Source organism: Eleutherodactylus coqui, chromosome 3 (genome assembly GCF_035609145.1).
Source record: "Eleutherodactylus coqui strain aEleCoq1 chromosome 3, aEleCoq1.hap1, whole genome shotgun sequence".
Taxonomy (NCBI): Eukaryota; Metazoa; Chordata; class Amphibia; order Anura; family Eleutherodactylidae; genus Eleutherodactylus; species Eleutherodactylus coqui.
The window spans coordinates 52,452,044-52,469,323 of NC_089839.1; the positions used below are offsets into that span (position 1 = coordinate 52,452,044).

At 45.1% G+C, this 17,280-nt stretch overlaps 1 protein-coding gene across 2 annotated transcripts in view; it reads right to left on the bottom strand.

Annotated features, from left to right (window-relative positions):
* TRERF1 (transcriptional regulating factor 1) overlaps positions 1-17,280 on the bottom strand; it is a 138,672-nt gene that overhangs the window by 10,492 nt on the left and 110,900 nt on the right. For both annotated transcript variants that reach the window (XM_066595584.1, XM_066595583.1), the window contains exons 11-14: positions 17,162-17,265; positions 11,991-12,066; positions 6,214-6,302; positions 1,468-1,581 (exon numbers count right to left, since the gene is read on the bottom strand). In XM_066595584.1, coding sequence (XP_066451681.1) covers positions 1,468-1,581; positions 6,214-6,302; positions 11,991-12,066; positions 17,162-17,265 — 383 coding nt within the window. The remainder of the gene's footprint in view (positions 1-1,467; positions 1,582-6,213; positions 6,303-11,990; positions 12,067-17,161; positions 17,266-17,280) is intronic.

Sequence of the window (17,280 nt, forward strand, 5' to 3'; positions counted from 1 at the left end):
GTGCCACTAATGAACACAACACTAATGCCTTCAGGAACCACTATATAAACAAGTTACGTTTACCATTAAACCGCTTTCCCACTAAACAACCCATCAGACCACTGACACCCCCAGTAATATTGTGATTGGTACACCTAGCTCCCCCTAGTGAATGGAGCGACAGTGCATATGCGTGACCAACACTCAACTCACTTCTACGAGAACGAGGGAGACAGTTGAGTGCAGTGATTGGCTATTCCCATAGACCGTGAATAGATTGATGGTCAAGCACATGCATCGCCGTTCCATTCACTATGGGGACTTACGGTGCGGCGTCCTCTTGATCCCTGGGGTTGTCAGTGGTTGGACCCCCCATCGGTCATTCATTTATGACTTATTGTGTGGACAGTTGATGTGTTTTTTTTGTAGGAAACTCCTCATTTAAAAGACCTTTCAAGGCCTAAGATGTGTCTCTGACTACCTGATGCGCACTGTGTGATAGTATGTGTCATTAGACTAAGGTCAGGAAGGGTATCATTTCTCCTTGAGGAGAGCATCTAGAAGGTGAGTGAAAAGACTTAGAAGGTTATCCATGCTCCTCTGGGAAATATGCAAATAGGGATAGATGGAACAATACCTCAGCAGCGCCACCTCTCTGACACTGTCCGCTGCTTTGATTGGCCAGAGGTGCCTGCATGAGCCAGTCAGAGCAGCGTGTAATGTCTAAGACTACCAATGCATACTGATACACAGTGTGCATCGGGTAGTCAGAGAAGCAGTGCGGCCATCTGTGTATGTCCGGGCCCAGAGGGTTGCTTTCACACTGTAATGAAGATGGGTAGAAGTTCTTGTGGGTGCATAATTGGGAATCATCCTGTTCACATTTTGGAGATTTACCGCAGCAATATGTATGGTTTTACAAGTTTGTGCCAAATTTATCAAAATGTCCTATATGGCTTAAAGGGGTATTCCAACATTTACTACTGATCAGTGGTCAGAGCTGGAGGTGTAATGTAATAGAAAGGCTTCACTCCTATTGAAATCAATGGAAGCAGATAATACGGACATCCGGCTCCACTGCACTGACTGCAGGTCGGAGGATCAGCTGATCACCGGGGAAGATAAACGGCGGACACCGGCTGATTAATCATTGATGGCCTATTCTGACGATATGTCATCAATAGTAAATGCCTAGAACACCCTCTTAACTTTCTTGTGTACTAGGATAAGTTTCAGAAAGCAATAGGGGTCCGAGTAGCAAGACCACCACCGCAGATTGCTTGAATGAAAGGGCAGAAGACCCACTGGATCTGATCAATTTTAGGCTTCATGCACATACTAGAGCCTGTATGGCGGCCATGTTTCTCCTTAATACAAAGACATACTGCCTCCATTTACTGCCGGCCCCTTCATTCCGGTGAGTGATGAAGAATAGGAAATATACCTGTGACCACCCAGGCTCAGCGTTTCTCCACACTACACACTTACCGTGTCATCCTCATGCAGTTCAGTGAGACGTGCCCTTTGCCTGCGGCCCATGTGCAGAATCTTCTTCCAAGTGTAATAATATTCAACGCACTGCGACACTGTTTTCGTCTTTATCTAGAAAACAAGAGTTAATATTAAAGGGGTTGTTCAGTTGTAAACTATTTATGCCCTATTCTCAGCAGATCGGCGGGGGACCATCATCAGGATCAGCTGTTGATCGGTCCAGTGCACTCGTGCACTGAGCTGATTTCTGCAGGAAGCAGACAGCTCCGTTCTTATAGCAGTGGCCAGGCTTAGTATTGCAGGCCAAGTTCCCATTGAAATGAATGGGACACAGACCGAAATACCAAGCCTTACCACTGCAGCAAGAAAGGACCTGCCTGCTTCCTGCAGAAAGCAGCTCACTGTATGGACGCGCCAGCTCCATTTAGACGGGACGAATGTTGCGCAAACATTGCCCGACACTCGTCCCTGCACATACCAGCTTCTGTGCACCTACATGGGAGCTAGTATCGCTGGCTCACAGCGGGAAGGCTGATGGAGATTTCTCTCCATGCTCTACCCCGCCTCACTCCATTGAGTTAACATAGCGGACATTCAGTACTGAACGGCTACTATTTACACTGAGCGATCAGTTGATCGTCCATCGATTATGCTGCATAAATGATGGACGATGAGCTGATCGCTCAGTGTAAATAGCAGATGTGCAGTACTGAATGACCGCTACATTATGTCAATGCAGAGGGGCGGGGGAGCATCAGGAGAGAAGTCTTCCGCAGCCTTCCCGCTGTGAGCCAGCAATACAAGCTCCCGTGCAGGTGCGGGGACGAGTGTCAGGCATCGTTTACTCAACACTCTTCCCGTCTAATTGGAGATTTAGTAACATTTTCCACCTAAAAAATAAACAAAAAAAAAACATGACACCAAAAACGCAGAAAATGTCCATCACATGACCAGTTGGGACTTGTATTTACTGGAAGTAAATAATGAAGGTTCCCATTTAATGACAACAAGCGGAGATCTTAAAAGCCGTACAGAATTGATCCCCACAGTGCAGTGGATGACACCGGAATATCCCTTTCACCTCCTACAAGTCCTGGTGACGGGGTCGCTGTAGACTCTCTTAGATATCAGGTTTCCCATCACTTGCTACTTTCTCATGTTGGTCCAACACAGGATGAAAGAACACTTGTACCTGGATGATGTCGGGAAGAAATGAGACTGATGGCCATCTCTGCACCGGGGATGAACCCAACATGTATCACAGCACGCGGGCTGGGCGAGGAGGTATCACCTATCACCTACCTGTGCCTGCTGTACTATCTAATGTCCTGTCATCTATGTGAACTCTGCTGCTACATTGTTTAGATCCTATTCATTTCCCTTATCAAAATTTTAATTTATCATTGAACTTTACATATGGATGGAAAGTTGACCGTGGAGTGGCCCCATTATTGGTCAAAATCTGGCATTAAAGGGTAGTGCATATGGTTTCCAGGGGGAGCTGGGAAGTCTTTATACAGAACATATACTGTATATTGACATACAAAAGTCACTGGGACAGGAGCTAATATTGTGTAGGACCCCCTCTAGCTGGGTGAAGTACAGCAACTCAACGTGGCACAGATTCCACAAGTGGACAGAAGATGGCTGGAGGGATGTTGAGCCATGCTATATGAATAGCCACCCACAGCTATGTGGGATTTGTAGATGCACCTCTTCACCACACCCCATAAATGCTCGATTGGGCTCATGTCAGGCAAACATGCAGGCCACACCATATCTAGGAAATATCCAGAATGCTCCTCAAACTAATTCTGGATGACTTGGGCCCAAAGACATGGTGCATTATTCTGATGGAATATCCCATCATTGTTGGGGTACATGAAATGCATGAAGGGCAGTAAATGGTCACCAAGCAGTGAAACGTAGCGGGCACTGGTCAAATGACGTTTATGGGCGAAACACTATGTACACAACACTATGTACCCAACCCATGCCATGACAACACACCCCACCCCAGTTTGGAACCACCACCAGCCTGCACAATGCATTGTTGACAAACAGGGTTCATGGGTCTGCGGCAAACAAAACCCCTACTATCACCCCGAAACAGTACTGTGACTCATCGGACCCAGCCACATATTCCTCCCAGGCCTCCAGTTATCAGCGCCATGAGGCCAGGTAAGGCGCTGTGTCTGGTGTTAACAGGATTTACCAAAATGCAGCAAGGGCAGAGAGAGGGCCTTCATTAATCTCAAACCAAAAAACAGTAAAGTTGTGAAATTGCAAAAACCAAAGACCCTCACATCAAACTAAATTTAGTTTTTTGTTTTTTTTTCAAACATCCAAAGGGTATAAATTAAAACCACAGAGGCCTCATTAGACTGAAAAATATAGCCAATTTTACTACACCCCCCAACAGTGCTTCCCAGCATACTGACCCCATAATATAAGAAGGGAGCACAGAACAAGGTGGATCCCGACTATAGACAGGCACCTATCTAAATAATAGACTAACATTTTTTGTTTTTATTTTCTGATTGGAGAATCTTTCCTGAGCTGCATTTATAGAAATGTTTTACAGCAGCTTCATGGGCCATTCACCTAACAGACAGCTGCTGACTATAGATGAGCGAGGATACTCGCCTTTAGCGAGTATCTCCCCCGCTCGAGACTGAAGGTTCGGGTGCCGGCAGCGGGCACGGAGCTGCGAGGGAGAGCGGGGCGGAATGGAGGGGAGATCTCTCTCTCCCTCTCTCCCCCCTGCTCCCTCCTGCTGACAGCCGCTCCCCCGCGCCGGCACCCGAACCTTCAGTCTCGAGCGGGGAAGATACTCACTAAAGGCAATGCTCGCTCGAGCAATTGCCTTTGGCGAGTATACTCGCTCATCTCTACTGCTGACCCATTGACTTGTAGGAGACTGTTCTAGACCTGCTCTGTGACCTATGCGGACATCACTGTGCAGGGAGGGGAGTAGACAGTCACAGCTTATACCTAATGTGAATGGTGGATCTTGTGTTATCTACATATAGGTGTCACCTCTCAGTGTAATCCTGCCTGTGATGTTAGTGAGAGAACTGCTGCAAAGCCTTTTCTACAGAACAGGAAGTGCCATGATTAGGGTCTGTGGTTTGAGAAATGCAGAATTTTAGGGTTTTTCAAAAAATGCAATATTGTGAACTAAAATAATAAAAAATAAAAAAATAAAAATCACAAAAAGTTCATAAAAAATACACGTTTAACATAAAAATGTGATTTATATAATAGGTCACTTTCTGATGACACATTCCATTGGTAATCAGCACTGGCCAATCAGAAAGCTGTGCACGATGTAGTTAGAATGTTGCTGCAGTCCAAAACTGGTGGATTTGAGGGGCAGCAGAAAGGAACGACTGCAGGTAATATAACCCCCTGTCCCAGGACAGAATTTTGTTGTAAAACCTGAAGGTTGTTTTAAAAGGGTTTTTCCAGGACATAAAAAAGTGAAATGGGCCTAAAATGAAATAAAATTGAATACTCCCCTATCCTGGCGGCCCCCTGTCCAGCGCTGCCCTTGTGCCCGCAAACCAAAGGAAATGGCTGTCGGTTATGTGCTGTTTATTGCGAAAGTGACTGCTCAGCCACTCATAGGCTTCAGCAGCGATTCTTCCATATCCATTGAGGTCTGTGAGTGGCTGAGCGGTCACATGCACGGTCTACCCATCACTTCTTCAGGCACTGGGGCTGCAGAGCTGGACAGCGAGCGCCCGGGATCGGGCAGTATTCAATGTTATTTCATTTTAAGGCTGTTTTTTTATGTCCTAGAAAAGCCATTTAGGCTTCAATATAACACAGATGAACAAACCCTTTAAAGGGGTTGTCCAACATTAGAAAAACAAAGCTCCCAAGAACAGCGCCACATCCGTCCACTAGTTGGGTGTGGAATTCCAATTTTCTTTTAACCCTGGACAATCCCTTAGACCTTCTGCACATGGGCGGATTTGCATTGCGAAATCCGGAGCGGGATTCAGCTTACGGATTCTGCAACAAATCCAGCCCATAGCCCATGAGCAGAAGTTGATTGTGATTTTACGCTCACGGGAAAGAAATCGCAGCGTGCTGCAATAATGTGCGGGTTACGCACCTCCAGCTTCGATTGAAGTCAATGGAAGCCATCCATCCCGCGGCATCATTGCAGAATGGTCATAGGAACCACGTCATCGTCATAGCGCAGGCGCGGCATCCTCTGTACTGCGCATGTGCGCTGGCAGGCACATCAGCAGCAGAGAAGAAGAGAGCAGAGAGGTTAGCTGGGGTCACCGGGCGGGCACCGTATCGAACTCCGCTACATCATAGGCATGGCTTGATAGGTACTCTGCCATGACAGCCCTGGGGCCTTTCAGAAGGCCCCCAGCTGCCATGACACCTGCACATCCCCCTGCTATCTCATCACGGGGGCCATACAGGACCCCCGAACATCATTAGGGGGATTTGACAGCGGCCATTAAAAGGTTAACAGTCCCGATGAGCCACGATGCTGTTGTTATCGATGCTGTTGCCGCCGGGTGTCGTCTGTAAGAAACAGCCGGCACCCAGGATGTATGAAGAGAGATCGCCGATACAGGCCGTCAAAAGGCATATGCGCGGTGACTAAGGGGTTGGGTCTCCTCTTCTAGTGATGGATTTATATTAGGTAGTCGCTCATCGTTCGATGCATACAAAGGTTATTACATTCTCTACTATGTAATAAAAGGAGGCGTTTACCATCTTTTGGACATGGAAGAAATCTTTATTGCAGGTGTTTATAGCTTTGTTAAAACTCTTCTTCTCGTTGTTGGTCCAGCAGTCCGATCCTGGAAAATACGAAGATGAACAGAGTTTCAGTCTGTGCCAGAAAATGTGACAACTACGTGGGGGTACCCGAAAAGGAAGAGGAGTCTTCTAATGGTGGGCCAAGGCGTTACTAGTACAGGCTTATGTTGCTAGGCGAATGTCTGCGGACCCCTTCTCAGATGGTCTGCCACAGGACATTACGGAGGGTGAAGCAAGGGTGTCATGCCGTTTTTCATTAAAAATTGCTTAACACTCAGCACTCTGTGGGCAAACAGGTGACTGGTTCCTCCATCATGACAACGCACCGGCCGCACAGCACAAGCATTACCGATAATTATAATTGCCAAGCTTAAAGGGGGTTGCACCAACTTTTACCACCTATCCAAATTTTAACGCCGAGACCCCTACAGATCCCAAGAATGGGGGTCAATACCTCCCTTTTCTCGTCACTGCGGAGTCGCTTCTCTCTCCCACAGAGACATTAGAATGAATGGAGCCGTGGCTATCTCCAGCAGTCCCATTTAAAGTGAATGGAGGGACACAGTGCATTTACGTCCATTGCTCCATTCAGTCTCCTCCTCGTTGCAGTGAGCCGGCAGTGAGGAGATGGGATGACACGTGCCCCTCGCTCTCGTGGGTCAGCTATGGATAGGTGATAAAAGTATATCTTGGTAGAACTAACAGTAAATCACGAGAGTTCGAGTGCTATTATATGAGCGCTAGTGGCCATCACTAATACTTGCCAATTAATACATACATATCCAGTGCAAACATTCATATTTTATGACATGTTCATGTGTTAAAAGGCTTCTTTGGACTATTTCTATTGATGGCTTATCCTCAGCATCATCAACAGTTGATTGGCTGAGATCTCCCGCTTGGGACCCCAGTCGATCAGCTGTTTGGATGCCCATGGTCCGTACCAAAACACACAGGAGTACTGAGCGGAAGCAGAAAGCTCTGACTACTGTGTAGTGGCCAGTGACGGTAATTGCAGGTACAGCTGTCAATTGATTTTAATGGGAGCTGCACCTGCAATTACCAGCACCGGCCACTACACAGTGATCTGAGCGATCTGCTTCTGCTCCGTACATTGTGTTTTGGTGCTGACAGTGGGCACCTGAACTGCTGATCAACAAAAATCCCGAGCGGTGGGCTCTAGCCGATCAACTATTGTATTAATGAACTATCCTAGGGATAGAAATAGCATGGAGACTCCCTTTAGGGTATGTTCACACATGGTGACAATGTTGTGGATTTTCGCCCACTTCCGTACCACCTGACAGCGCTCACTAGCGGCTGCTGGGTGACTGTGTGCGCTGCGCTCTTGATGCTGGCAGCACTCACTATTGGGAGGTGAGAAGCATCATCTGCAGGCTGAAATCAGTCAAAATCCACATCAACGGTACGGATTTTGCTGCAGTTACTGATGAGCTTTTCCGCTGTGCCAAATCCGCAGCATTTCCGATATGTGTGCATGTACCCCTAGGCCTCATGCACATGGGGCAAACTGAATTACGGATCCCATGCTGGTCACCGGCACGGGCAATCCACTGCTCAGTTTGCCATACGGTGCGTGGAGATTCCTCTGCTCCATGCACACATGTGAATTATATTTGCGGACACAATGTGTCAAAAAATAAATTTGCAGCATGCTCTGTTTTTGAGTCGGCTTTGCAGAGACGGCTTCCACTGAAGTCAATGGAAGCCGCCTGCCCCGCTGACCTTCCGCAATGAGCGTTGCAGAAGGGTCATGGGGATCTGCGTCATTGCCTAGCGTTGCTGCAGGGAAATCTATACTGCACATGTGCACCAGCACCACATCCGCAGTACAGAAGAAAAGAAGAGATGGCAGGTAAGCAGGGTCGCTGGCAGCGGGCACGGGCGGATTCCGTGCAGGATTTCCCTTGCGGGATCTGTGCGTGAAGGAGAAAAAACAAGCCAGAAGTCTGGCCTTATCGTTGCTACACATATATCATTTCCTTTTTAAATCATTGGCTTTTAGAACACTTGCATTTGTATCTTTTGCCATCTCCTGGTCATAGTCAACCCTCAACCCCTTGAGTGGCATGCACGGAAATTTTCCGGGACGAGCTCCACTGCCGATAGTGATATAGCCCGGAAGATTTCCAGGCTATGTATCACTATCGGAGCTGCAGAGCACAATGCCACAAACTGTGGCATTGTGCTCTGCCTGCACAGACCCACAGTAAACACTGCAGGACTGGAAGATATTGCCGATCTGCCGGCAATCTCCAGCTTCTGAATTCAAAAGTCCTGCTTTGTTTACAGATTGCCATAGAGACCATTGGCTTGTCAGAAGCAAGCCAATGGTCTCTGTGGCAGGGAGAGCTGGTGCTTAGCTGTCAGAGGACAGCCAGGCACCAGCTCTTATAGCAGAGATCAGAGAAAATCTCTGATCTCTGCTGTGTTAACCCTTTACTTGCTGCAGTCTATGTGACTGCAGCATGTAAAGGACTGTCACCATCAGAACCCCGGAATGTGATCAGGGAGTCCTGATGGGTCTCTGTGGAAGTCCCCTAAAGGGACAAAAGTTTTTAAAAAAAGGAAAAAAGGAAAACATTATTAAAAAAAAAATAAAAAATAAAAAACTTGTCTCCCTTTTCTTTGTAAAAAATAAAAAATAAAAATAATACAATCACACATGTGGTATCCGTGCGTCATAATGACCCAGAGAAGGAAGTTAGTACATTATTTAACCCCTTAATGACACGGTCCCTTTTTTTCTTCTTTCCCCATTTCTTTTTTTCCTCCCCCCGTTTAAGAAAACATAACTCCTTTATTTATCTATCGTCGTAGCTGTATGAGGGCTGGTTGTTTTTTGCGGAGTGAGTTATATTTTTCAATGGTGCCATTTAAAGTACCATATAATGTACTGAAAAACTTTCACAAAATTCTAAGTGGAGTAAAATGAAAGCAAAAAGACATTCCGCCATCTTTCAGTGCGTTTTGTTTCTACGGCGCACAAACTGCAAGAAACATGACCTGATAACTTTATTCTATGGGTCAGTGCGATTACTACAATACCAAACTTGAATAGTTTTTTTTTTTGCTGTAGTACTTATTTTCTGCTGCATCTTCTGCGCGCAATAACTTTTTTATTTTTCCATTGATGTACTTAAGCAAGGGCTCATTTTTTGCGAGATGTCCTGTAGTTTACGTTAGTACCAATCTGGAATACATACAACTTTTTGATCGCTTTTTATTGCATTTTTCTGGGAAGCAGGGTGACTGAAAAAGTGCATTTATGGCAGGGTTTTTTTTACGGACTAGGTTCACCGTGCGGGGTAAATAATACACTACTTTGATAGATCGGACTTTTACGGACGCGGTGATACCAAATATGTATTTTTCTTTTATGATTTAGATTTTTTTATTATAGATATGGCAAAGGAGGGTGATTTAAACTTTTATTATTTTTTTTTTTAAGTGTGAAAAAGTTGTGAAAAAGAAAAAATAACTATTACAATTTGGTATTGGCATAATTGTACCGGCCTGTAGAATGACCTTACTATATTATTTATACTGCTGAGAGAATGCAGTGAAAAATAAAAATAAAAAACACGCCAGAATTACAGATTTTGTTAATCTTGCCTCTAGAAAAAATGGAATAAAAAGTGACCAAAATTTTACATGTTCCAAAAAATTTGATAAATGAAGACTAGAGTTCATCCCGCAAAAAACACGGCCTTCTAGAGCTCTGGCAATGGGAAAATAAAATGAATACGGCTCTTGGGATGTGGCGACACAAAAGCAAACCCTTAAGAAAAAAAATGTTTAAATGTACAAAAATAGCAAAACATACAAAAACTGTATAAACTTGGTATCGTCAGAATCGTGTTAACTCGGAGAATAATGTTATCACACTATTTATTCTGCACGCAGAACGCCATAAAAATGAAATCCAAAAAACAAATGGCAGAATTTCTTTTTTTTCCCCCAATCTCCCTACAAATTTTTTTACAAAAGTTATGCAATACATTATATATATACCCAAAAATGATGCCATCAAAAAGTACAACTTGTCCCGCAAAAAACAAGCCCTCATATAGCAGTGTCAATGGAAAAATGAAAACGTTATGGCTCTTGGAACGCGACTGCAAAATTAGTTGAAATTAAATGATTAGACCATTTAAAAAACCTGCCCTGGTGGGTCTGACAGGGGGGTAAGAAACCCGCCACTCAAGGGGTTAATAAACTTTATTTGGATATACAATGCATAATTAAAAAAAACAAAAACAATATAATTTTCTGACATCAGGATGCCTACTTGTTGATGGTTTCCAGATTTCTATGTTACAAAGTAGAGTAAAAAATACAAACAAATAAATAAAATGCAAACAAAAAACAACAAAGTTCTGAGGATCCACTAGGATTACTTTACATGACTGGAACCTAGGTATGAATCAAGGCGGCCATTTTTGGAGAGTCTGGAATGGCGTAATTTCCTTGTGTGTTCTTCCACCCTATGAAGACTATCTGACTATGATAAAACACTAATGGTTATCTTCATCTAGATAGTGTTGTGTTACCTTCCCTTGTGCAATGGATCTACCGTCACACAGATAATGAAAGCTTTTCTTATGAAGTTGACGGAGAGGAGCCGCTGTGTAGATCTATGGAGGGTTGCATCACCCGGGATCAGTGAGACCTGGTCACAAGGTGATAAGTAAGTAATAAGTAGATTGTGCTCGGCGGTGTCAGCGCGCGGTCATTGTGCTCAGACCTCACTCTAGCATTGTTCTCCGTGTCATTTTGACATGTATATAAAAGCATCAAGGTACAGATCCTAACTCCGTTTTATGGGGTGGAAACGGACGCCAAAATCAAGTCTGCACTCCTCAGTCCACGGGATCCAAAAAGTGCAAAGTGTGACATCTTGTATTTACTGAGCAGGAATAATGAGCTGCCACAAACCACTGAATGACCACTTTAATAGAGACCCCGGCCCTTTCACGATTGGAGATTCTGTGTAAGGAAGGGAAAATGTATATACTCTGTTTATTATTAGAGACGAGCGAGTAGTGCCTTGGCCGAGTGTCTCCCCGCTCGTCTCTAAAGATTCGGGGGCCGGCGCGGGTGACAGGTGAGTTGCGGCGGGGAGAGAGGGAGAGAGAGATCTCCCCTCCGTTCCTCCCCGCTCTCCCCCGCCACTCCCCGCCCCCCGCCCCTCCCGGAATCTTTAGAGACGAGCGGGGAGATACTCGGCTAAGGCACTACTCGCTCGAGTAATGTGCCTTAGTGAGTATACTCGCTCATCTCTATTTATTATATATTTTTTTTTGGTGGTCTTGCTATAGTGGGTCTTGTTCAGTGACAGTATGGCGGTAATATGAAGGATTCAAATATTTGCAACTTGTATATACAGTTTGTTTTATTATTTTGGGGGTTGGTCTGGGGTAAGATATCAGTGGTTAGCTGTTTATTACACTATTTCTAAACCAGTAAGGGCACACCTAGCGGCCTAGTTTTTTTTAAGTGCAGATTGGCGGGTAAGTGTATCCTATCCTGAACATTTACATGGAGCCGTTACATTCTTTGGCACTCTGCATCCACCGCTGTTCTACACTGTCTAAATGTAGAACTGTATTAAAACTAAATGGTGTCCTTTGACTATTTCTAACCTCTTCCTATGTGACCCAGTGTGTGGCTGGGTGCTGAGTGCACCCCCGATGGGATAGTCTTACCTGCATAGTGGTAACCCGCTAGTGGATGAGTTTTTAACCTTGGTGGATTTTTTAAGAGCAGCATCTCCAGCGCAGTCTGTAATTAGAAAAGGACATAGCAGAGATCACACAAAGCTCTACAATGCTTTACTTAAGTTACAAGTTAGAAAAAGCCTGAGTTCTGAGCTGCAATACTAAACACTGCCCACGGGCAAGAGTGGCGCTGTTTCTGGGAAAATAGAAAACGCCTGTTTCTTCTACTTCTTACAGCCTCTTTAAAGGATTATTCCTATCACAGCATGTTATTCCTTATACTGTGGATACAGGACAACTTAAAGGGGTTGTCCCGCGCCGAAACGGGTTTTTTTTTTTTTCAACAGCCTCCCCCCCCCCCCGTTCGGCGCGAGACAAACCCGATGCAGGGACCTAAAAAAAAAATCCGCACAGCGCTTACCTGAATCCCCGCGGTCTGGTGACTTCTTACTTACCGGTTGAAGATGGCCGCCGGGATCTTCTCCCTCGGTGGACCGCAGCTCTTCTGTGCGGTCCATTGCCGATTCCAGCCTCCTGATTGGCTGGAATCGGCACGTGACGGGGCGGAGCTACACGGAGCCGCTCTCCGGCACGAGCGGCCCCATTCAGAAAAGAAGAAGACCCGGACTGCGCAAGCGCGTCTAATCTGGCAATTAGATGCTGAAAATTAGACGGCACCATGGAGACGAGGACGCTAGCAACGGAACAGGTAAGTGAATAACTTCTAATAACTTCTGTATGGCTCATAATAAATGCACAATGTACATTACAAAGTGCATTAATATGGCCATACAGAAGTGTATAGACCCACTTGCTTTCGCGGGACAACCCCTTTAACTGTTTGATATCTGGCCACTGGGACTAGCACCGATCCTGAGATTTCAGTCTAGGTGCGTCCCAAAGCATGGACAGTGAAGCCCACATATGCACACTGCCACTCTATTCACTTCAATGGAAGCGCCGGAGAAAGACAAGTGCTTCAACTCGGCTATCTCCACCGGTCCCATTGAAGAGTAAGGAGGTGCGATGCTGCAGAATCTGCTGCTAACACTTTTGGACACGCCAGGACGGAAATCTCAAGATCAATGTGACTGCCAGCAGTTGGACTTCCACTGATCAGCAGGTTACCCCCTATTAATAGCTAGCTGTGATGGGAATAACTCTTTCTCATTTGTATAAGTCCCTATTCACACAGGTGAATGCAATGTTGGTCCATGAAAAAGGCACACTTTTCATTGCATGTGTACGTACGTTTTTGGTGCACATGTGCATTTTTTACATTAATATTCAACGTATGCCAAAAAAGTGCAAGAAGGCCCAATTGATGTCCCTTATTTTCCTTCCCAAGGTCCCAATGCAATATGCATAAAAACTCTAGTGTATAAACACGCAACATCCATTTATGCCGAGTTTTTTTTTTTTAAATACTCCCATAGACTTTCATGGGCGATTTTGGTCCGTGAAACAGACCAGAATAGCACAAGCCGCAATTTTTTTTATGCGTGTAAAAAAACCGTACGTCTGAGTACACCAATTTATATCAAGGGGTCCATATGTAATCAGTAAAAAATGCAGATTGAATCCAGCATAAAATACGCCCGTGTGAATGGGGTCCTAACTGTAACGTTGCTGACAATTCCTATATACATCCTCTGTGCACATCTTGAATAGTAACACTATCCGCAGCGTAAAGGGACACAATCCTCTTGGATTTACATTTTCTGCACACTTGACTAAAACCTTTTCTCCTTGTAAGACGACAACACAGGTAACATACAGGAGCGCCCTGTGACATACATTGATTTTGGCTTTGACTTGACTCCAGATGGATTTGCATATAAAATTTGACAATAGACCTTGCTTTGCATATTGCACCTGAGAGCAGTTTGACTATTGGACGCATTACATATATAGGACCATATAGTTTTACATAATGATTGTAAGAGGCGAGTGATCTGGTTTCGGTTCGACTCCTTGGGTCACTGGTTTGACAGCTATCTCCTCTGCCCCCCACCACACACATGCACACTGGGTTTGGCTGAGCGTGCATGTGATTTGAATAGGAAGAGTAGAGTATGGTAAGGGGAGACACCCCTGACAGCAGCTTATCTCCCTGAGAACAAAAGGATCAAGCAAATCGAAGCAGTTATCCATAGGAACCAATCAGAATACTTAAAACGAAGCTTGATTTTAATTGGTTGCCATGGGAACCTTTTTTTTTTTTTCATTTTATCCTCAACACTTTTAATAAAGTTTAACTTTATTTCACCGTTTATGCAGTTCTGCGAGGGCTCCTTTTTGTGGGACGACCTGTAGTTTTTATTGTTACCATTTTGGATTATATACAACTTTTTGATCACTCTTTATTCAGTTTTCTTGGAGTCAGGGTGTCCACAAAAGTGCAATTTTTACACAGCATATGGGAAACTCGGGGTGGCAGTGCCAGTGTGGCTCACCTTTGAGGTACAGGGCAACCGGAAGGCTAAATCGTATATGGAGTCATTAATGGGTTGCAAGCCTACTTGAGGCACCACACATATCAATTGGTCTGGCACCCTTTGTATGTCTTATTTATGCGGTATTCAAAAAAAACTTTATTCATCAATTTTTTTTGTACCTATAGCAGACTTGGACTAGAGATCATTTGATCACTTATGCAATATTTTTCTGCATGCATTCGATTAAGATGTTCCATAGGCACAGCTTAATAGGCAGAAATACATGGCAGCCCTGAGGACCTTCATAGGGCCATGACAACCGAATGACCACTTGCGAAATTGATGCAGTTGAGCCTTTCAGGTGACAGAAGGAACCATCTTCCTCTATCGGGCCTTTTAAATGCTCTATCAGAACTGACAGAAACATCTAAAGGGTTAAAAGTAGAAATGAGCGAGCATACTCATCCGAGCTTGATGCTCGTTCGAGTATTAGGGTGCTCGAGATGCTCGTTACTCGAGACGAGCACCACGCGGTACTCGTCTCAATTAAACGAGCACTGACCATTGAATTCAATGGAGCTGGCAATACAGCCGGCTCCATTGAAAGCAATGGGCTGCCGGCGAGCGCGGGATGAATTTTCGGGAAGGGCTTAAAAATATAAGCCCTTCCCTGAAATTCATCCAGAAATGTGTAAAAACAAAAAAATATATATATACTCACCCGGTTCCGGCAGACGGAGTTCAGCCGCGGCCAGCAGCAGTTCTCCTGAACTGCTCTGAGTAGTATTCAGCAGCCGGGGATTTAAAATCCCCGCCTGCTGAATGAGCTGCCTCTGATTGATTGGTCAGGCTGTGACCAGAGGCAGCTCTCACTCACACCCATTCATGAATTCATGAATGGGTGAGTGAGTGCTGCCTCTGATTGGCTCAGCGATTTTAAATCCCCGGCTGCTGAATACTACTCAGAGCAGTTCAAGAGAACTGCTGCCGGCCGCGGCTGAACTCCGTCTGCCGGGACCGGGTGAGTATATATATTTTTTTTGTTTTTACACATTTCTGGATGAATTTCAGGGAAGGGCTTATATTTTTAAGCCCTTCCTGAAAATTCATCCCGCGCTCGCCAGCAGCCCATTGCTTTCAATGGAGCCGGCTGTATTGCCGGCTCCATTGAATTCAATGGGCTAACATCGTTCTTCTCTGCCACAGCTGTTACAGCTATGGCAGAGGAGAACGATCTTTATGCTGACAGTGCGGGGGGGGGGGGGTTTCACTCTTGCCGCTATTGTGGCTGAATAGTGGGACCTGGGAACCTGAAATGCAGCCCAGCATGTAGCTCCCTCGCCTGCCCTATCCGTTTATGTGTCATTTCCAGCACTTTCTTGGGTTTTGCAGATTTTCACAAATGAAAACCTTAGCGAGCATCGGCGATATACAGAAATGCTCGAGTCGCCCATTGACTTCAATAGGGTTCGTTACTCGAAACGAACTCTCGAGCATCACTGAAAGTTCGACTCGAGTAACGAGCACACGAGCATTTTGGTGCTCGCTCATCTCTAGTTAAAAGGACTCTCCGGTTTCTAGACAAAATTCTGTCCAGGGACAGGAGGGGGTTGAATTACCTACAACCATTCTCTTCTGACAATCTGATCTGCTGGTTTTGGACCCTATTTTTGGCCATCATCAAAGATAACTGCAATTTTCTAACTACCTTGTACAGTGCTCCGATTGGCTAGTGCTGATCACACGAGCTGCTCTGACCAATCAGAGAACAGGTATAGTGCGCATTGGTAGTCTAAAGCCCCATTTACACGTGAAGATAATCGCTCAAATTTCATTCAAAAGATAGGATGATTGACAGTTTGAGCAATCATTTTGCATAAGCTGCTAATGGGCACTTTAGCAGCTTATGCAAAATGCCCATTAACAGCTTATTAGCTCCATTTGCATGTAAATGAGCCTCCCTGAGCTATATGCAGAGAATAGCAGGTGGTCTGTTATCTGCATACAATTCTATCTGCATACAATTCCTTTGTTCTGCCGCGGGACTGCAGCTGAATACAATGTTATTAGTGTGCGATCCCTGCTATCTGCTCTCCAGCGGACGGATGGATTTTAAACTCAACTAAAAATCATCTTTCAGACGAAAAGCAAACAATGGTTGCATTTACACGCAACAATTATCGCTCAAAAGACATTGTTTGAGCGAATTTTGAGTGATAATCATGTCGTGTAAATGGGGCTTAACAGTACCAATGCACTCTGGGGGATCAGGTAGTCTAAAGATGGTGTCAGCCATTGTGGACAGCTGAGAACAGGACCCAAAACCGGCGGGTTGGAGGGCTGCTGGAGAACAACTGCAGGTAATATAACCCATCCAGTCCTAGGACAGAATTATATCCCAGGGTCGCTTTTACTGCCAGGGTCAGAGTTATCTCCAGCAGTGCAGGATCTATGCAATCACACCCGAAATCCACCATACATGTACGTCGTATGTTGGGAAGGAGTTAGGCCTCTCTCACAAATAGACGTGGCAAAGCGCACCGATTTCGCATTTGTTTTCGGCCGCAGCTCCCTGCGTGTTTTAACGCACCCCATCATTGTGATGGGTGACGAGGTGCGCTAAACGGCTAAAGATAGAGCAGGCAGCGCTCGAAAATCACGGTAAAAAGCGCCTGTGTGAAAGAGGCCTTAAAGGAAAAACAGCAACATAAACCTTCTCACCATGATGTTTCCATTGGCTTCAAAGAGAGAATGCAGAGCGTATTCCATGTTGGTTCCTCCTCCTGGCAATATGCTGGAACATGACATTCTCAAGAACACTTCCACTGTGAAGAAATAAA